The sequence below is a fragment of the Rhodamnia argentea genome, chromosome 5 (assembly GCF_020921035.1).
Source record: "Rhodamnia argentea isolate NSW1041297 chromosome 5, ASM2092103v1, whole genome shotgun sequence".
NCBI classification, from domain to species: Eukaryota; Viridiplantae; Streptophyta; class Magnoliopsida; order Myrtales; family Myrtaceae; genus Rhodamnia; species Rhodamnia argentea.
This window is the reverse complement of record NC_063154.1, coordinates 13,313,376-13,334,859: the sequence shown is the minus strand read 5'-3', so window position 1 is coordinate 13,334,859 and position 21,484 is coordinate 13,313,376. Positions and strand designations below refer to the sequence as shown.

The following is a 21,484-nucleotide window of genomic DNA, read 5'->3' as shown; positions in this document are numbered from 1 at the left end:
TTTGAGAACCCATTTGTTCCCAATGGCTTTGCGTCCTTTCGGAAGATCAACCAGTTCCCAAACTTGGTTTGATTTCATTGACTCAATCTCTTCTTTCATTGCTTTCATCCATTTTTCCTTATCGGGGCAAGATAGAGTCTCATTCACATTTCTTGGCTCATCTTCATCCAATGGAGCGATCATGAAAGCTTCCCCTTCAATTTCAAAGCGTCGTCGAGGAATGCTTTTGCGACCGGTTCGTCGTGGAGAATATTGTACCAAGGGTACTTCATCCTCCAATACGCTCCCACTCGGACCGGATAATGGCATTGATTCATCAAGTGGTTGCAATGGAGATTGGTTTGTATTCAACTCCCCACCTATCATATTGCTTCCACTTGGATCATTATGTCCAACAGTCTCATCATCTTGATCCAATGTTTCAAATAGGGAACAACCTTCACCTATTTCGCCCTTTCTTGGAAATTCATTCTCTAAGAATGTGACATCTCGTGATTCAAATTCAGTCACATTTCCACTTTCTTGCTCACCTATGAACACATATCCTTTTGAGTGTTCCGAGTATCTTATGAAGATACTCTTTTTGCCTCTTGGTCCTAATTTTCCATATTTATATGAGGACTCATGAGTATAGGCAAGACAACCCCAAGGTTTGAGAAAGCTTAAATTAGGTTTTCGACTTGTCCACAATTCATAAGGGGTAGAAGTGAGCGATTTGGAAGGCACTCGGTTAAGTACATAGGCAGCAGTTAATAAAGCATCGCCCCAAAAGGCAATCGGTAAATTAGCTTGTGCCATCATGGACCTAACTATTTCAAGTAGGGTTACGTTTCGTCTTTCGGTAACACCATTTTGTTGCGGAGCATATGGAATAGATAAATGTCTATCTATTCCATTTTCATCACATAGATTTCTGAACTCATCGGATAAATATTCTCGACCTCGATCGGATCTCAAAGGTTTTATTTTCTTATCTAACTGATTTTCCACTAAGGTCATAAATTTCTTGAAGCAACTAAATGCTTCTGATTTATGAGATATCAAATAGACATATCCATATCGAGTATAATCATCAATAAATGTGATGAAATAAACAGCACCATGCCTTGCCCTAACATTCATTAGGCCACAGATGTCGGTATGAATTAATTGCAATGGGAATTCAACTCTTGTCCATTTTTCAAATGGCTTTCGAGTTGTTTTTCCCATTAGGCAATGCTCACAGGTAGACAATTCAACTTTCTCAATATTGCCTAATAAGCTATCTTTGGCTAATCTATTCATTCTTTGTTGGCCAATATGACCAAGTATAGCATGCCATGTATTCACATCATTCTCATTAGAACTAGAAGATGCAAACAATGAATAACATACATTCACACTAGCATGTTTAATATCCAATACAATAAAGCCATCCGTGAAATAATCGGAACCATAAAAAATTGTTCCTAACAACAAATCAACACCATTGTTGTGAAAATTCATACTAAAACCAAGTTTGACTAATACCAATACAGAGACAAGATTTCGATGAATCTCCGGAGCGTACAAAACATCATGTAGAAATAAAGTGCGTCCACCACGCATGATAAGTTGGCAAGTGCCAATTCCTTTCACTTCTACTATGGAATTGTTTTCTACATAAATCCATCTCGCTTCACTTGGAATTCGTCGAAATTCCACAAACGTATTTCTATCTCTGGCTACATGGTATGTGGCTCCCGAGTCTACAATCCACAAATGATAAGATTCAATTAAAAATACAGAACTTGACACATAACAAACATTTTTAAGTGTATTAAGGGTTTCTACTTTCTTCGGCTCGGCATAGTCGCAAGCGAAGTGACCCTTCTTACCACGGTTGTAACATTTCATCCTCGAAATGTTTTTCTTCACGGGACGTTTCCCTTTTCCATGCTTCTCAAACTTTGGTTTCTTGCTAGATGGTTCAACTCTTTTGCCTGTCCACTTCTTGAACTTTCCAGGATAGTTGCGCTTGAAGCCCGAAGCTCCATGTGAGCTAGATCCAAGAATGTATACATCAGATTGTATTTTAGTCGCCAGAAGGTGGTCCTCCTCTAGCTCCAAATGGCGCACAACATCCTCAAAGGTTGTGACGCTCACATTGTGGGTCGGGTTCACCTTCATGTGTTCCCAATTGTGAGGCAAAGAACGAATTACAGCCTGCACTTGTTGTTCATCAGACAATACATGTCCAAGATCCTTTAGCTCACTAATCATGTTCGACATCTTCCTCAAATGTTGCTTTATATTATGCCCATGTGGCATCTTATAAGTGTCGAATCTGATTGTAAGTCGCCTCGGCTTAGTGACAGAAGTTTGTCCAAATCTAGCCTTCAATGCATCTCACATGTCTTTAGCATTTTCATGCTTTCCGAACTCTCACATAATGTCATTATCCATACTACTCAACAACATAATGCGAGCAGTTGAGTTCTTTTTCTTCCAGGCGGTGAAGGCTTCTTTGTCTCTTCTGTGCGGTGCGGTATTACCATCATCCGGCTTAGTCATGGTCGGGTTAAGAGCTTCCAATGCCTCTAGTTCTTCAAGCATATACTGGATTTTCATACTCCAGATTTCATAATTTTCTCCATTCAATTTCTCACCCTTGTTGAGCTCAAGAACAATATTCTTAGATGCCGTTGCGATAGTATCTGAGTATAACATTTAGCATGTGTTTAAAGTCTATTTGTATGCAACAAATGCAATCATATTCATGCATCTTGATTATACTGGTATATAGTTTAAAAAAAAATTTCTAAAATCAACAGTTCACTAAGTTCCCCATCATCATCCAGATTTTCTTATTTAAAACCAATACCAATACAATCATCACTTTGTGTTCATCATACGATTACTAAAACTTGTGAACACTCTCACTCAAAATATATACACATAACATAATGTATATACATAAATTATCAATACAACAATCACAAGTCCCTAAAAGTCTCCTAAGACATACAGGAAAAGAACTAGCCAAAAATAAAAGTCTAAATGTAATAACGTGTGATCCTCCTAGTTCCGGTTAGAACATGAACATATGTAATTTCCTTGGTACAATGAAAAGAAACATCAAGGTCTTGAGGAGGATTATGAATCAAATCAGGGGCCCAAATCAGCTCCTTTGGAGAAAACCTTTGAGGACCCCTTACCGTTACGTCAAGGCGCATTCCGTTTGCGCAAAGACACATTCATTGCAAGCGATGACGTCTTCATCGCTCCAATCCTTATAAAATCGTGTAAGAAATGTAGCACGGATTTCTTATATGTGGTAGCATCATTCCACCATGCGTTATTCATCAAATCATGTCATTCTACGGTATAGTGTTACGTAGTGCATAAAATGCATCTATTGGAGTCATTTCTTGTCCATCCCATACGATTTCTTGGATCATGTCGTTGACCTTAATAACATATGTTATAATGTCAGAAGCATTATCCCATTTATAAAGGCCCAATTTTGTAATCTTTTCCCTTAGAGCTTGCCGAGCTTCACTCTCTCCGGGCCTTTGGGGTGTTCTTGCATTTCGTCTTACCCATGTTATTGTTCCCGCAACTAATGCAGAACACAAATGGATTACGAAAATCCAATGATTTTGTAACTATTATGAACATATCATAACAAATAAAATAATAGATAAAACAAGTCTCCCTTAGTATTGACTAACAAGACCTTCTTCTTCTTCTTCTTCTTTTTTGTTGGGTTAACGGTCAACAATCAAAGTCAACGGTCAACGGGTCAAGGTCAACGGTCAACGGGTCCAAGGTCAGACCGGGTCGGGTGCGTAACGGGGCTCGGGTCGCGAGCCGGACACGGTAAAAATGAAATGGGCTGGCCCAATTACCTTTTTTTTTTTTTAAAAAAAGGGCTGGGTTTATAAAACAAATGGGCCGGACTAGGCTTTCTCTTTTATATCAAGAAAAGGTTTTCGTATTGGGCCGGTCCCGGCCCAATACGCCGTGGGTCGCAGCTATGTGCGCGGCTGGGCCCGCCACGTGCGCCGCACGCAGCGGCTCCGCTGGCGTGTGCCGGCGCGTGGCCGGCCGTCCGGCGTCCTTCGGCAACTAAATTTTCGCCAAAATTTTCGTTTCTTCAAGACGAATACGATGGTATATCCATAACTCAAAAATGACAAACAAAAATGGACATAAAAAGGACAAAATGACACGGCCCCGCGGGACTCCGCCCCGTCGCGGCGCGTAGCGCGCATGCGGCGGCTTCCGACGGACTCTCGGGGCCGGCGACCACTCAAAACGATCATCTCGACGAGCCCGTTCTAATGGTATGTTCAATTTACTATTTTGATGAACGAATCATAATCAAAATGCTATGAACGATAACGACGCGATTAGGGTAAAAAATCCTTAAAATACAACATATCAATAAGAAAACGATCGGGAAACTAGTAAATCATTGCTCTGATACCAATGTTGGACACTTAATCCGATCTAATAGATACTTAAAAGCGGAAACATGCCCAATAGATCACTAGATTCAGCGATCGACGAAGATATATCACGAGGACATACCTTATTGATCACCGGTTAAAAGCCCTTTGTGATCTCGGAGTTTTTCTCTGTCAAACAACAATCGACGATTTGGGGAGGAGCGTTCTTCGTTCTCTGTTCTCTTTGGAAGTGACAGAATGAATTCATCAAGAGAACCGTGGAGAGGACGTCGGTTATTTGACGTTATTTCAACCAACGTGATCTTCACGTTTGAAGTAGATAACTGCTCAAGGGGGGTGTGGTTGCCCGCATGGACGCACACCGTAACCCCGTGGACCCCACTTTAATTTAATCTAATACTATTCAACGGGGAAGATTGGCTGCTAACCCTCGTCGACAACGCGATGAATTGCGGCGCGAGTGAGGAGGAAGAAGGTAATCCCCCGCACTACTCTCGCAGGCCTTCAAAACTCTTCGATGATGTGCGCCCACAAGTGAAGAGGCCACAGTGAAGTCACGGTCGACGCAATAATTATAAGGTTATTCCTTTTCATGGTTATTTTTTGAACTTTTATGCGATCTTTTGTACGCGTGCTGCGATTTTGATGTACGTAAGTCATTTGTATCTTTTGCTTCACCCACCATAGAGAAACCATTGAAGCACCGTCCCCGGTGCTGAATGCTTGTTCAATTGCATCACCAAACAATTCTTATTAATTAACAGTTGCATACTAAATAGAGGTGATGATGAAGTAGACTTGAGTAAGGTCGGGGACGTTGTGAAGCCGAACTTTATTACGAATCCCGTCCATTACAAATAATAATAATAATAATAATAATAATAATAATAAAATGTTCAGCCTGGGCGAAGGATGACTAGGTCGAGAATTTTTACCAAGATCTTTGTTCAAATTGGCCCGTCTAATATTGGGCATAGGGTTTGGCCGAGCTGAGCAAGCCATCCGGTACTAATCACCTCCAAATAACCACACTCAATTGCTCGAAAAACTTTCTGATGAATCGGTCTCCAATGATTTAGTAAGTAATGATCCGGAAAAAAGGATCAAGAGAAAGTACTTAGGCCGGAAGATCTTTGGGTTCCAAAAAAAAAAAATTTGAGTTCTCGTCTTTCTTTCTATTTATATAACAACCACATCCAAAGCCGCCGCTTTTGACCTGTCGCATGGCATGACAAACTCATATTTAAAAATGGGAATTGATTATGTAACAGTCTTGGGTGACTGTCTTGCTAACAATCTATTTTTTGTCGCAAAAAAAAAAAAAGTAATTAAAAATTATTGTGGGATCCACTCTTTTAAGAGTTTGTGGCTATTATTCTCACGATTATCCAAAGACCATTATGCTATCAAAGCCATTTAAAAGAACATAAACATATTGCCTGTCATGTGAAGTTGACATGTGAGAAATGAGATGCTCTCTCCATGGTATTCACACTGCCCACTTCGGTATACTTTGAAAAGAATTCCGTGAGAACTATTCTCGGGCTTCAGGCGGCTTTCAGGTCCACGTTTTCCAAACTCCCTAGGCTGGGAGATCCGATGTTAGTTGGACCTTAAATGCTTTCTAAGACTTCGAGATTGATTGGATACAAACATATGACTTTTGATTACTTTGGGCTTATGGTTCCCATCTAAAATTCTTGGTGTCTGGCCTATTTAGTAGGCCCGCCAAATGAGTGGGTCGATTTGAAAATGGCTCGACCCAAATTGACCAAATTAATCCGTTTTGACACATTTCTACATACTACAAATTTAATGACCCATAACCAAAATGGAACCATACCGAACCTAAACAAGGATGTTTCTTTTTTTTCAAATTTTTTCCTTATAGGATTGCTTTTGAAGAATGGAAGGCTCTGTAGACCGATTCATTGAGTTAGTGAGGGAGTTTCGGGATGTGAGCCATCATCCATAAATCATGAAACAAATTTGAACTTTGGCTTTAGGTTGCATATAGATAAGAGATCTTAACGTATTGGACTTCATGAAAGCCCAACTTACATTTCACTTGTAACATAAACAAATCTTTACTAATTTATCGAGAAAAGTATCAAACAATTTCTAAACATATACATTGGTATTAATTCAATCATACATCTTTTAATTATACCAATTTAATTTACTCTTAAACCTTTTCAAATTATTAACGATTGAGTCCATCATGCAAATTTAGGATGAAAATTGCTGACCTAGGTGTAAACCGTCCTACTTGACATGGTTGGTGCTGACATGCACATTTATTTTTATAAATTTTAATAATTTATTTCTTTATTTCCTTTCCCTTTTCTTGGATGGCTCCTTTGAGGAGGCCATCCCCACCCTTTTGCCAAAAAGCAAAAACAGTTCATGTTTCTTTCCCCCCTAACACCCTAGCTCATCTCTGCTTCATTTACATGATTGCCCTTCTCCACCACACTCTTTATCTGGACTGCCGTACATGTGTTGGTTGCACAGACTGTGAGCTTTAATTATGATATCATGTTCCGTTTGGGAGTGGGACAAAGCTCTGCTCTTGTCTTTACTTTAATCTCCCGGATCATCCCAAGAACATTGTCCCAAACATGTTGCGAGGGTGAACTCCTGAGCAATTTACATTTGATTAATCCCATGTTTATATCCAACAGCAGTTCAGATAAATAAATAAATCTAACTTACAAATACACAAACCAAATCGTGACCGAACCAACCTTCCAAAACTACGCTATTAGAAACTATCTCATCTTACCCAACTGTTGACCTATCTATAATGTGAAACCCACGTTGATCGGGATACCAAAAACATAAAGTCAACATTTTGATTGATGGGAAAACAGAGAATGAGAAACCTCGCGCTCATGAGAGGATATTTCGCGTAAAGTCACGGATTATGTGCCGAAGCCCACGAATTGGACCTTGTTGCCTCTTCGGAGCACATTGTCGAGCCTCAGAGCGACGCTGGAGCCAGGTTTCCGAGAGAAGCGGTTTTCGAGTACAGGCTGGGCTTGCTAGCCAGGGAGAGATTACCGATGTAGGCGGTGACCACTTGGTTTCGCTCGGGGGAAGTGCTGGCCGACGATGCACTCCGCCCCAACTCTCGAAGCTATTCGCGTGGTCTTCTCATCGTTGCCCCGAGATCCAAGTCAGCACCGACAGAGATCTGTTGATTCCTCGCGGCCAGGCCGTCCATTTTGACGGCACTACTACATAGTCAGTCTGATCGAAAGAATCACCTTTGAGGGCCCTCGTTCGAGTCACATCGAGCAGGGAGCAAGGACGACGAGTTCATGTTCACGCACATGAAATAGGACGACACTTGGGCACAGAGAGGGAGTACCGTACAAATAGGAGCTAGACTAACAAAGTCAGGATTAGCTTCCGACCTAAAAAAAATGTCAGGATTAGCTGGAGAAAAGCTGTCGGTGTTCATTTTAGGGAGCAGAAAAATATCCACACGTAGAGGTGACATGAAAAAAGGGAAACAACAGTCATAAAAGGTGGAGCCCACTTCGCACGTGCGAAAATATAATGGAGAGTAGGCACTAGGCATAGGAAGTGGGGGTGCAAAATTCAATTTCAATGGTTTAGACAATTGGTGAAGCTGGGTTAATGTAGTGGGTCCGATTTCAATTACAATTAGGTTCTGATATTTGCGATGTTAACGGATTTTTTTTGGGATAAGTCGTAAGATTTATAACAAAAGTACGATAGAATCCTAAAATTTTTAAATAGTCCAATTAAATCCTAAAATTTATGAGATAGTACAATTGAGTCTTAAAATTTTCAAAAGGTATAATCAAGTCCTAAAACATGTCAAATTGATGAAATTAAGTCCTTTTACTGATTGCATTTGCTGAAAGTTTTATGACTCGATTGCACATTTCAAAAGTATTGGGACTCAATTGCACTTTTGTGATAATTTTTAGAGCTTGATCAATTTTTTTGATAATTTTAAGACTTAATTGCACTTTCATGATAAGTTTTAGGACTTACAGTGTACTTATCCCAACTTTTTTTTTTTGAAGTAATCAAATTTCAATATTTCCAATAAAAAATTTCGGGCCCACAAGGGGAGAATGAGAAGAGTGTTTGGAAATCCACTATTTTCAACCTTCATTTTTTATTTGCATTAATATTAGGAAAAATTCTAATTTAATGCATTTATAATAAATTAATCACAATTTAATTTTTTGATCACGAAAACTCCAAACTAATGCATATGTGATAAATTTATTCCAAACTTAATTTTTGACAATAAGAAATCCAAAACTGGTACACATTGACAAATTTACTCTCAATTAATTTTTATTAAATTAAGTTAATATCACAAAAAACCCCTAAACTAGTAGTACACCTATGACAGAAAGAGGGTAAAAATGCCAAATTGATACACCCATCAACTACCACATGTCATTCAACTCTGTAATTTGATGGTAAAATTTTATATATTTATCATAGTTATATTAATTTGGGGCTTGATCGTAAAAGAAATAATTTTAGTAAATTTATCACCTGTATCATCATTTTTCGTGGTATTAAGCTCATTTTCTTATTGGGTGCACGTTTTTCAAATTACCAGCAAAAGCGTGGTCAACTTTGGCGAGCCCTAGCTGAAAGCTGCATAGCATGCCATGGACGGACTTTGACCAAAACAGAGTGGATTGAATTCCAATGCGAACGTGGTCCCAACTCCACATTTATATAGTCAACTAATAATCCTTTCGGCCCAACCTTGGTTCATTGAGTCAAGTTAAAGCAGCTATGTGCTTTGAGGACGAGGTCACACTATACTCTCACACGTTGGTTGGAGGGAATATTCGAGGATTTCCACCACAATTCAATAAATCATTTCTTCACGCAAAGTGGAAATTATGCCACCTTTTGGACATGTACCATAGGTTAAATCTAGGCATATATGCCCCTTTTTAGCCCTATCATATCAATTTTAATTTCACACGTCTTTTTTTTTTTTTTTAACTTTTGAAGTTAAAAAGTAAAAAAAATGTATTGAATCTCAAATTGCTATAAAAAAAAATGGTATGAGTTTCTATGCATCAATATTCACACATCATCCGTTATTTCAAGTGCTTCGTGCTAGATGATTATCAAAATATAAGAAATGCAGGCAAACTATTTAACGTTGAATTTCCAAAAAAAAGTGAAATGAAAGCACTTCCTCCTTTCCTCCCAAAAAAAAAAAAAAAAAAAAGAAAGAAAAGAAATGAAAGAACTTTGTTTTTATGTAAATTTTTGAGAATCAACACACATGATAATTCCAATGTAATTGAGGATTGGAGTTAGCATATCGAATGATCCCCAAATTTTTTTTTCAATAAACAGCAAAAGTTCAATCTCCCATTTTTTTTTCCTGGCCAGTAAAAAAAAAAAACTTTTAAACTCGTGAAAATAATAATAATAATAGTAAAAAATGGTGAAAATAGTGGCCTCAGAAGAAAAATGACGAAAAACTAAATAAAGGGTGAAATAAAATAAAATAGAGACCATCCATCTCATCATCGCTCCATAAATTCCTCGTCTTGACTTGATTGGCTCAGTGAATCACAGACAAGACAGGGCCCGGTCGTTTTCGGAGAAATGACGACAATCTCTTCTTTCTTGTCCGCAATCGAAACTCCCCACATTTGGTTTTGACTCCCTATCTGTATTTTCGGCCATCTACATTTGTTTAATTCCAACCGCGGAGACGCCGCGTTGGACCACTCGGGTTTCGATCGCCTCTACAAAAAGCCTCCCCCACCACATTTTATTTGTTCTCCACCCCAAGATTCAATCTCTATCTTCTTGGGATCTCACAGGTCACAGAGAGAGAGAGAGAGAGAGAGAGAGAGAGAGAGAGAGATGGGGACTTTGGGAGCCATTCTGAAGCATCCGGACGATTTCTACCCCCTGCTGAAGCTGAAGATCGCGGCGAGGAATGCCGAGAAGCAGATCCCTTCGCCGCCCCACTGGGCGTTCTGCTACTCCATGCTCCACAAGGTCTCCCGGAGCTTCGGCCTCGTCATCCAGCAGCTCGGCACCGAGCTTCGCGACGCGGTGAGCGCGGCTTTTCGATTTTGCCGTTAACATGATGTGGTCTGTTGTTTCGGTTTTGGTCTCTGTCTCTCTCCTTTTTTTTTTGTTGAGGAATTTGGACGACGATGACTTTGTGGATGATATGTGAATAGGATTGCGGATCAGTGGATTGAGTTTTCTGCTGTGATGATATGTGATGATCTTTTTTTTTTCCGCATTGTCTCTGCCCGTTGCTATTTAATGGACGAAGTTCTTGTTTTTTTTTTTGGGGTGGGGGGGTGGGAACAAGAGAATTTTTCTATGGCTTTGTGAGCATTACATGGGATCGGGAAGTACGAGGAAATTCATGGAATTGTACAGGGTGGAGAAATATGAAATAGTCAGGAAAAATTACTAATTCTGGACGACCTGCTGAAGACAGCAGGCACAACAGCTTAGGTAAAACCATGGATCAGTTTGTTCTGCATTGATTAACTCGGGTTCGTTATTCTGTATGTTGTGGCTCGGGTGGTGTGCCCATACTTACTGAAAGGCCCTGAATCAGTTTAATGAGGCATTTTACTAGGGGATCAATGCATGATGTTGATGCAAGATGATGGCGTTAGAAGGAGTACTCCAAGCATACACTTTTCTCTCTCATACGTCTGAGTTCCCATGAGAAGTCCACAGAACGTCAGATGGTCAGGATAAGCCCAAGGTTTTCATGAGTTTGGGCATTAGTTGATGGGAGGAGGTTCCTCGAGTCCATCCTCCTCCTCCTCCTCCTATGGTTTTGGTGTTTAGTAATATTGATTCTGAATTCAGAGCCAAATAAAGTATAGATTTTTCCCTCTCCTTCTCTCTCAAGAGAGATTCTGCAGGGAGGATATATCATGTGTCGATGTTTGGAGTGCTTCTTGCTTGGATTGGCTTTAGTCATACTGTTTGATAGCATGCGCGTGGCACACACAGCACCTGGAGATCAAACAATTCTGATGGACTGTATATAGCGACGGCTTGGTTATATAGGAAAGATGACATGTGTATCGGTGAACAAGCTGGTGGAGCTTATTTCTTTCCCTTGCTAGAAATTAGAATATCACCTGTTGAAAGTACATATTTTTATGCAACCGTTAATATTGAAAAGTCAAAGAAAGCGCTATAGGCCCTCCTGACTTGAACCCCATTGAATGGAATTGCGTGATATTATTGGTGACACCAATGCTGTCTTCTTACCTAGACTAATGTGGTTACTTCTTACTTTCTTCTGATATTTTCTCCTACGGACTTCTAGTGTCTGCTAATCCAAATTCCAAAAATCTGACAAACTTTTTGGATTAGTTAACTCAAATGCCAGCAGTAGCCAATGGGATTCCAATGGAATTGTTAGATTAGTTCCTCGTGAAGTGGTTTTATCTCTTTAACTGTTGTTTTTGCATTTTTGCAGGTGTGCATATTCTACTTGGTCCTGCGAGCACTTGATACAGTTGGTTTGTCCCATAACTCTGTATTAATTCTCTGTCTGGCATTTGCAAGATATTATGCTGTTTATCAAATAAAGTGAATTTGTCTTATATCACTATCATTCCATCTGGGTGACATTAAACCTTGACGGTCATTTTACCAATTAATTCCAAATGTATTTGCCCAGGTGGCAGCTCAACCTTTTCCCCTTAAACTTCTGCATACCTGGATAAGGAAGTGGCATTCAGGCTACATTTCCTTGTCCGTGTGTTTTTAAAGGCGAAAACTTACGTCTCTTCAAATCTCGATATTTTCTAGGTAGTGTCCTTCCAACTAGGAGAAGTTGCAACACTTACCTATAGCACTTTTTGGTTGGCGAACCGGTCCAGCTATCCTTTGTCTGTCAAAGACTAACCATAATGTGAACCCATTGGAGTTATCTTTTTATATTGATAATATTCATGGGAATATTATTGTGTAGGTCAGATTGTGTTCTCCACATCTAGACTTCATTTTGTTTGTCACCACTATCCGTCATAAATGGAAGTGGAGCATGTTATGCTCTAGTTGTTAAGGCCCGTACTGATTCATCAATTGATAAATATGGACTTATATATATTTAATCAGTTGGATTATCCATAAAAGAATCAGTTTCAGGATTAGTCCTTATCTCATTGAATAGTTGTTTCCAGCTCCATAATGACATTATTACGTGATTTTCTGCTGGAATCTTATCTCTTCTTATGTTCCCTTTCCAGAGGATGACACAAGCATACCTACTGATGTCAAAGTGCCTATCCTGACAGCTTTTCATCAGCATGTGTATGATAAAGAGTGGCATTTTTCATGTGAGTTAGACATGCTGTCCTACTACCTCTTCTTGCCAGTTAAAGCTTTTGGTGATCTAAGACTGGTTTTCCAGGATTTAAAGGCTTGGTTCAGTATTGGTGCCCTTTCCATACCTTTTATGTAAAATTAATGAAACATGAGTTACATGTATTCTAAAGGAAAATCTGTTTGACTCATCTCTATTAATGGTTTCCTTCGTATAAATGTGTGTATATATGTGTAAATAATAGATGTTGCCCCCATTTTGCATTTTTAAGAATGGGCTTTGAAGCGACAGGGAGATCCTATCTATGATCTTGTACCATATATACGTCTTTGCCATTCTGGCATCACTGGGAGGATCAAAACCACATTTGTAGGCCTACAATTTTTCTGGATAGGTCGAACACTTGGAAGCAAATGGAAAAGGAACACTGAGCTTTGTTCTTCCAAATCTAGAATGATAAGAGAAGTAGTTCTTTCTGTCATATTTTATTTGAATTTGACTTGAAATTAACTTGAATTATTTTCCGTAACACCGCTTTTAGTAGAACCACACCACAGGCTGAAGTCCTTCCATGGCAGGAGAAGGGCAGGGCAGCATTCTCATTGTTGGGCCGGAACAAGAAACGACATTTTGCATGTACTTTATGATTCTACATGAGAACCTTTAAAAACAGTCTCATCTACTTTTCTTACTTTGGGCAATCTTTCCCTAATTTTTTTAAGAACTAATTCTAGAGAATGATGAACCATCTCTTGTAATACTTCCAGCATATGGGGAAATTGGACTATCCAACATAGGGTAAAAGATTGTGAAATTTATTCCCGATAATCAAGTTGAAAATCATATGTTTCTAGGTTATTTAGTTGCCATCATGCCGCTGATTTCCTTCAAGTGGCACCTTTTGGGGCGTCCAGAACTTGGTTAGATAGCTGTCTTGTAGTTAATATTATTACAAGTAATAATCTTTTTCTGGTTTAGTTTACAGACAATCTGTGAACCACCCAGTGATCTGTGTTTCCTCATTTAAGAAGAAGTCGGCTGTGCTTTGAACTATGCAGTCACCCAGAATTTCTTGTAAGTGTACTGACTCAAGTTTTCTGTGGTTGTATTAAGGTGGTACAAAGGAGTACAAGGTTCTAATGGACCAATTTCATCATGTGTCAACAGCTTTCCTGGAGCTGGGGAAAGGGTTAGTAACTTATGACTTTCTGTGTGGTTTAGATGTGAAAACCTTTTGTGAGATCAGGATATTCTCTTCTTCTACCTGATCTTCCTTAGCCGCTCAACTTAACCATGTGTATTTCCTTTGCCAACATACTTGATCATCGGAGTTTCGCAACTGATTCATGATATTAAGGCGAACTGTTTCTACTGATTGATATGTTGATTGCTTTTCCTTTATAAACTGTGGCTTTTGCCTATACTTGCAGGTACCAAGAGGCAATTGATGACATTACTAAAAGAATGGGAGCAGGAATGGCAAAATTTATTTGCAAAGAGGTTTGCGATCTGCCATGTGACCCTTCTGATATTTTCCAAGACCTTACCGTAATGTAGCCAAGCTGAAGGAATTCTTAAAAGATTATGATATTTGGTTGTGCTTGGACTAGGTCAATATGTAGCCAGTGCATAAGCTTTACATGAGGAGAATCCTTGCCTCAAATGGAAGAACATAAAACTGGTCGAGTTTGTTGATATCATTTAGTGCCAGCGACCTATTATTTGTTTAATGGCTGACACAATGGGTAGCCCATCCTGCTGTTTACTATAACTGTGGTGGAGTAAGGATTTGACTTTAGCTCTTTGGCACAACTCCTTAAAGGATGCACTTGCTTATAGATAAGAATAATACATCTAGAAGTTTAGCATTTGCCCTTAACGACCATAATTCGATTTTCCAAGGTCCAGCGGCTTGTGAAACTGACTATTGACTCTTTATGCACCTTGTTTATGGTAGCTGATTCGGTTGAATTGGAACAATTTTGACCAAAATAATATAATCAAGAGGATTTAAGAGCTGGCGACGTTCTTTTGCACAAAACATTTCAAGGCTAGTTATAGACTTGAACCTTCTTGAAGAATTGCTTATAGTGAAGATACATCTATTTAATAGTTCATGCTGTTACTTATCCTGCAAAGAGTTCTACTAATTTTTTTCCTCATTGCAGGTGGAAACAGTTGATGATTACGATGAATATTGCCACTATGTGGCAGGACTTGTTGGTTTAGGTCTTTCAAAGCTTTTCCATGCTTCTGGAGCTGAAGATATGGCATCAGATTCTCTATCCAATTCAATGGGCTTGTTTCTTCAGGTACTTAAAAGGCTACGAAGTTTAATGTGCATTACTGCCCTTTTTATTTGGATTTCTAACATTGCTTTTGAATGTGAATATCAGAAAACAAACATTATTCGAGATTATTTGGAGGATATTAATGAGATTCCAAAGTCACGCATGTTTTGGCCTCGTCAGATTTGGAGTAAATATGTAAACAAACTTGAGGTACGCTTATTCAACATGATTCATGAATATTAAGTGCTTACATAGATTGCTTTAACCCATTTACCTCGTGAAGTTAGTTTTTTGATCACCTAGTTTGCAGATGAATTTTTGAGACATTATTCACCTGTAGTGCTGTATATGATATTGCATGCACATCCTTATCATTGTTTTTCTGTGATTGGCCGTATCTATGTAGGACTTGAAGAATGAGGAGAACTCAGTGAAGGCAGTGCAATGTTTGAATGACATGGTCACAAATGCCTTGACACATGTTGAAGACTGTTTGACATACATGGCTGCTTTAAGGGATCCTGCCATATTCCGGTTTTGTGCTATTCCTCAGGTACACGATTCACTCTTTAAGACAATAGTGTTCTTAAGTGTGACCAAGAGTTGTTGCCTAGATCTCTCCTGTATATTAAAATATAGGAGGTAGCTGTCGTTCTCAAAAAATTCTCCTCCAAAGATTTCCTTTGAAAGTTCTTCTCACGAACATTGTACGAGCCCACTCTCTGAATTATTCTCTCTCTCGCCCCCACCCCTGCCCCCCCTCTCCCGTCTCTCACACAAGTGCGCTCAGGCACCCAAATTGTCCCTTTGTCTCCCCTTGCAGACACATGCATGCATTTTTTACTAGTGCGTATTAGAAAGAGCGTTGCTTCTGCTTTTGGTTACACACATCAGCTTTGCCAAATTTTGGTACTAGAATCAGTTGTCAGCTCTTCATAATCTTAAGACTTCTGTATGTGGCACTTTTGCTTTCATGGCATTTAATTGTGCTATTTTATTGTCTATGCCTTTAAGTTGTTGATAATTGGGGAGAAGCTCATTTCCAACATTTTCAACTTCTTCTAGATAATGGCAATTGGAACATTAGCTTTATGCTACAACAACATTGAAGTTTTCAGAGGCGTAGTAAAGATGAGGCGAGGTAAGAATATGATCTGTTCACATTTCCTTTCATCATTGAAATTATAACTATCCTAGATACGATGAAGTGATTAGGCATACTGAAGAACTTGAATGGCAAGAGGCATTTGTAAAATAGTTTTACTGGGCCATTAGGCATGAGGAAATAATGAGGCATACCGAAGAAACTAGATAGAGTCAAGATGGAAATAGAGCCTGCGAGACTATCACCATTAATCAGTTTAAGACTCTCAGTAGGGCCTTGCATTATCATAATTCATCATTTGTCAAGGCAGCGTCTATCGATGAGCCTTTTATTCTATTGTGTTTGTTCTGTAATAGCTCCTATATAATGGCTGCTCAGTGATTCCATTTGTCTACCTATACTTTTCAGGTCTTACTGCTAAAGTTATTGATCGCACAAAAACAATGGCTGATGTTTATGGTGCTTTCTATGATTTTTCTTGTATGCTGAAATCCAAGGTATGAAGGTCAAAAGCTGGAATATATATATATATTCAGTTATTTCTTCTTGAAATGAACTAGACCTTGTGACCTGCATTAGACTTAATTTGTTGGAAAGAAACTGCTGATGTTCCCAATTTGTATGTGTCTGTGTAACAACATTGAGGTGGCCTGCTCAGGACATTGCCAGCAACCAAACAGGCGAGTCTTCCCAATGTCTTAGGGTCATTGGACTTATGCCTGTATCCCTAGATACTTCTTACTGAGAGGGTTAATTCCCCTATTTTGCTCTAGGCTAGCGGAAGACTAAGTTTGGGGTTGGCTGGGGGTGTACTATGAGAACTCCATACATTGGTTCGTCTTTGTTATGCAGCCAAACAGAAACCAATGAAGTTGTCGTTTGGTTTCCTCTTTTCCTTTCCTTCCTCAGGGGCTCGTACAGTTGTTAGGAAAAGTGGGAGGTTTGTTAGGAAGCTCAGTAAGCCATTGGACCACGCAAAATCCCACCGATCTAGGGGACAAAAGGAGTTGTGAATACTGCAAACCAGATTTTAAAGGCTAGCTATCTTAAATATGTAGTGGACGCTACAGTGCTCCGTCATGTCTTGTGAAGTGAGAAAATGAAATGAAGTTGTCTTCTGTAAAGATACATATGTATTGGGGTACCACTTCTCCTTTGGTGAGGCAGAACTTGCTTGATCAGTTATTTCAACTTTTGGCTGCAATAATAGTTGATACTTTCCTTGATTACCCAGTTTTCCATCTCCACACCTTTCACGCTCTGATTTTTTTAATATAGTCTGAGACATCGCTCACTAAATTATGTATTTGGCTCTTGTAGGTTGACAAGAACGATCCTAATGCTACAAAAACATTAAGCAGAATTGAGGCTTCGCAGAAGGCTTGCAGAGATTCTGGCCTCCTAACCAGAAGGTTCCTCTCTCTCTCTCTCTCTCTCTATCTTGCTCGGTTACATAGACCCTGATTTTGTTCCTTTTACTTAAACAAACTTCTTGTGAATTCCGACAGGAAGTCTTACATCCTTGCAAGCGAACCCAGATACAGCTCCGTCCTGGTGAGTTTACAACCATTTACCTTGAATTGTTTGGCTGGTCTGAGAACAATGGGCTGAACGGTAACCTGAACAAAAGAGAACGAACAATCGCTTACTATGATCTGAATTCCAGGTCTTGGTTTTGCTTGTTATACTGGCGATAATTTTGGCTCAACTCTCTGCAAGCAGAACAAGCAACTAAGGGTGAGTTCCATTAGCATAATACGCACGACCTATGATTGCCACAAACTTTCAGTCTTATTATTGTCCAACAACTTCTGCTCTGCTTTTTGCGCAGGATGTGCTTTGTGGGAACACTAGCAAATCATAGAGATGGGAAGATGCAGATGCATGTATTGAGGAGTTATCATATCTTGTACTTTGCTCTTTGTGAAAAATAGAGAATTTACCTTGTTCTTGTTCTTCAAGGAAATGGAAATAAACACATCCTTTTTCTGAAAATTCATTTCGGCCCCAAGTTAATAATTCCGCGATCTGTCGCCCCTTACTTTCGGCATATCCATATTTGAGCTGATACAGGATCGGATGGCATTTCTTCTGCTGCAAAAGCAAATGATGGACAAATAATTTGAAGCACAAAATCCCCGATGATTATCGTCGTTGTCATGAGCCTCTCCAGCACCAAAGTCATAAGAGAACCGTCCCAAGTACTCTTCATGAACTTGTGGACAATCCATGCTTCCATTGTTCAAACAGAAAGTGACCCAGGTTTTCATTTAAAGGGGGACAAAAGACATTGAATTAACTCTTTCATTTTCAATAGACTTTTTCAACACAGTGCACCAAGGGTATGCCAACCCTAGGTTCTGCAAAGCGTGACACCCACATATACTGGAAGAAATATGGAAATGAGGAGCACTTTCTGTCTAGTACATGGTATGATAGCATAGGGGTCTGCTTCTGTAAATCATTTGGTTGAGGCAAGATCATGATTCATATGCTGGACGCCATATTTTGTGGAAGAACACAACTTTTCTTAAAAATTAGTGAAAGATATTTGAATGGTGGTTTTTGAGTTGTCTATATTCATCGTGGTTTTCGAGTTCTCTATACTTACCAAGAAACCGAGATATTATTATTCGTGTAGATTGGAGATAGTAGATTCAGGCAAAGGCTACTGTATTAATATTATGAGAGTCTTCAATACACTCCATTAATTCATAACATGTACAAGAAGTATTGCCTAAAACACTGCATACTGTATTATTACTAGCGTCTTCATTTGAGGATATTTGAACACAACAGTTTGTCCAATATGAAATTGCTTTGATGGTGGTAAGGAAATCAAAAATCGAGGGTTTCCTTATATTTTTATTTTTGGTCCAAAAGAGGGCTTGCTATGTGGGAAAAAAAATGTTAAAACCACATAGCTTTAAAGCAGATCATCAGAAGATATACAACATCTAGTTTATTACAATGGACACGCTATAGTCGTATCTAGGATAATACCGCAAACTCATAAGAGTAACAATATTTAGATCTTAATAAAAAATGTTATTTTGATTTTATTGGCCAAATGGTTTGAATTTTCAGCACCTATAAGATACAATGCAGCGAAAACAGCTCTAGAATTTCAACACTAGGTTAACTGCTCTAATTAACAAACTTAAATTGTACCTTTGTGATTTGAAGGTGTCGGCTGTGTTAGCCTCTTAACAACTCGGAATGCAATGCCACGGAAGTGGCAAAGGGATCAAAACCTGAAAAACATTATGAAAAGAAGCAAATCAACTAAGTTAAAAACCTAACATGAGGACAAAGTAAATGGGAGAGTGGATAACAGAGTTTTGTTTTCTTGTCGCTAAAAAGCTCACCAAAAACAGCACAGAAAGGAAAAGAACAATCTAATCATTTATTCAAAGGGCAAAGAGACACACGTAATGAGCTCTGCACAATGCCACACGTGCGTGATGCCTGTCACTGGAGCCTCCAAGATCGAGGACAGAATTTTCAGCGACAAACCCAAGATTCATGTCGAGGACGGTAGTTTGGTGAATCTGGAAACGTGCGTCAAAGATATTTTGAATGGTTTCGGGAAAAAGATTCTTATTTTAACCAAGGAATACATTTTGCTCAAGCCATTGTAAGCAGTAAGGACAATCATTAAATATAGTAAGCATCTATAGACTGCCCTATTTCAAATGAAAATGATAATTTCATTACTACCAACTCATTTTAAGCATCACCATGACGAAAGGATTAAAACTATAAGGCACATTTCAATGATAATTCCACCAATCATCAAAATTCTTAGTGACAGCTCTTTCAGGGCAAAACTTGCATTGCATTTGCTGGACACTGCACCCATAGAAAGAGAGCCAGAAAGACAGAGACAGAGAGAGAGCCAGAAATCCAACAAGTAGGATAGTATGATTTAAGGGTCATGAGTAAGTCGTGGCAAGAGGCGCAGGAACACGCAACCCAAGCTGATTCCCTGAAAGCATTTGTGTCCAACTCGTTGGCTTGTCATGCTAAGATTAAGTATATCCTAAATTGCCTCCTTGGTGCAATGAACCTTCAAAACTAGTCTCAAGACCCAAATCCACCAGAGACCATCAAATTTGAAGTGCAATCTTGCAAAATGCCTAAGTAGAAGTCCTTGGTAGTAAAGTCGCAATATAGAGCATTAGTATTAGGAGCTATGACTAAAGATGGTCCAAGTGACTAAAAATTCACATCACAAAAAGGCCATTCCCAAGTAAAATGAAATAAGATACACGTTTGGTGACAGGATTACCAACATTTTGATCTATAAATAACTCAACCAGATCTAGAACTTGCAAAGCAGGGGCAACGTTTGTCGATATACCTTGGTACAGAATTTCCAGCGAAGCATGAAGTACAAGTTAGAAGCGAATTCACAAGTCATGCTGGTAAATGATATCTCTAGCAGATATAACATCCACGATGCCATTCTGTGACAGCTCAATAGCCACGGAAAATGTGATTTCATTTATGATTGCTACAAGTGAGAACTTATGCAAGGACACCATAGCCATTACGTGCTGGTACTTCTACCTTCAAATTCAAATATTTCAACTCTGTTTTTGGGGCTTTCAAATACTATGCTCCTAAAGCAGAAAACAATTGTACTGATATCAAAGCCATAAAGAATAGAGCTCTAAATTCATCGTCAAAGAGTCCAGCGTTATTCTACGGGGCTTAACCACAATCTTAAAGAGGCCATATTTTAAATTTAGAATGGTCTAAGGAAAATATCTGTATAGAAGAAAATTCCCAAAACCCAGGAACTTAAACACAACTTCAAAATCTTTAAGTTTGTTTAAGATATGGAATTTAAACACATGGAACAATCCAAGACTTAAATTTTAATCTTTCACCTCTTTCGGAATCTTGGCCAGATAGCTAAAAGATAGTCCCTTGAAATTGGCCAAGAGAGCCTGGTATTGGGGATAACATATCTGCTTCGGGTTTAGGCTTGTCTCCGCTTCCTTCCTACTATCAGAGCCATTCATTGTCAAAACCAAGTTAAGATTAGGACTCCAAACCAGGACCCGCATAGTGAGAAGAACTCCACTCTCATGGAAACTTTTCCGGATACTTCACTTGTTCAATTTGAATCTCCAATCTGTTTAGCCCCTCCAACCGAACTTCGGAAATCTACCGCTTCCAAGATTGATTATCTTTATGAGGTAGCCTATTTAGCCGAGAAAAGCAAGATCTCGAAACTCAACTTCCTCCCGATGAATCCTTACTCCGCCTTCTCAAAACCCTCCTCTTTTTCACTCATCAG

General features: G+C 39.1%; 1 protein-coding gene across 1 annotated transcript; it reads left to right on the top strand.

Annotated features, from left to right (window-relative positions):
• The first annotated feature begins 10,053 nt into the window (after positions 1–10,053).
• LOC115742015 (squalene synthase 2) lies at positions 10,054–18,171 on the top strand. Its single transcript, XM_030676082.2, has 14 exons — positions 10,054–10,523; positions 11,929–11,971; positions 12,704–12,793; positions 13,894–13,969; positions 14,211–14,280; positions 14,949–15,092; positions 15,177–15,281; positions 15,478–15,624; positions 16,137–16,212; positions 16,585–16,673; positions 17,497–17,588; positions 17,685–17,730; positions 17,843–17,913; positions 18,008–18,171. Exons 1-13 carry the CDS (start codon positions 10,329–10,331, stop codon positions 17,909–17,911), a joined length of 1,242 nt encoding a protein of 413 aa, XP_030531942.1. The 5' UTR covers positions 10,054–10,328; the 3' UTR covers positions 17,912–17,913; positions 18,008–18,171.
• The last annotated feature ends 3,313 nt before the right edge of the window (positions 18,172–21,484 follow it).

What these genes read in the sequence shown, in the direction of transcription:
- LOC115742015 (XM_030676082.2), top strand. Translation starts at nt 10,329, where the DNA reads ATGGGGACTTTGGGAGCCATTCTGAAGCATCCGGACGATTTCTACCCC. An exon ending in GCACCGAGCTTCGCGACGCG is followed by an intron (nt 10,524 to 11,928) that starts GTGAGCGCGGCT and finishes GCATTTTTGCAG; the next exon opens with GTGTGCATATTCTACTTGGT. An exon ending in TAAAGAGTGGCATTTTTCAT is followed by an intron (nt 12,794 to 13,893) that starts GTGAGTTAGACA and finishes GGTTGTATTAAG; the next exon opens with GTGGTACAAAGGAGTACAAG.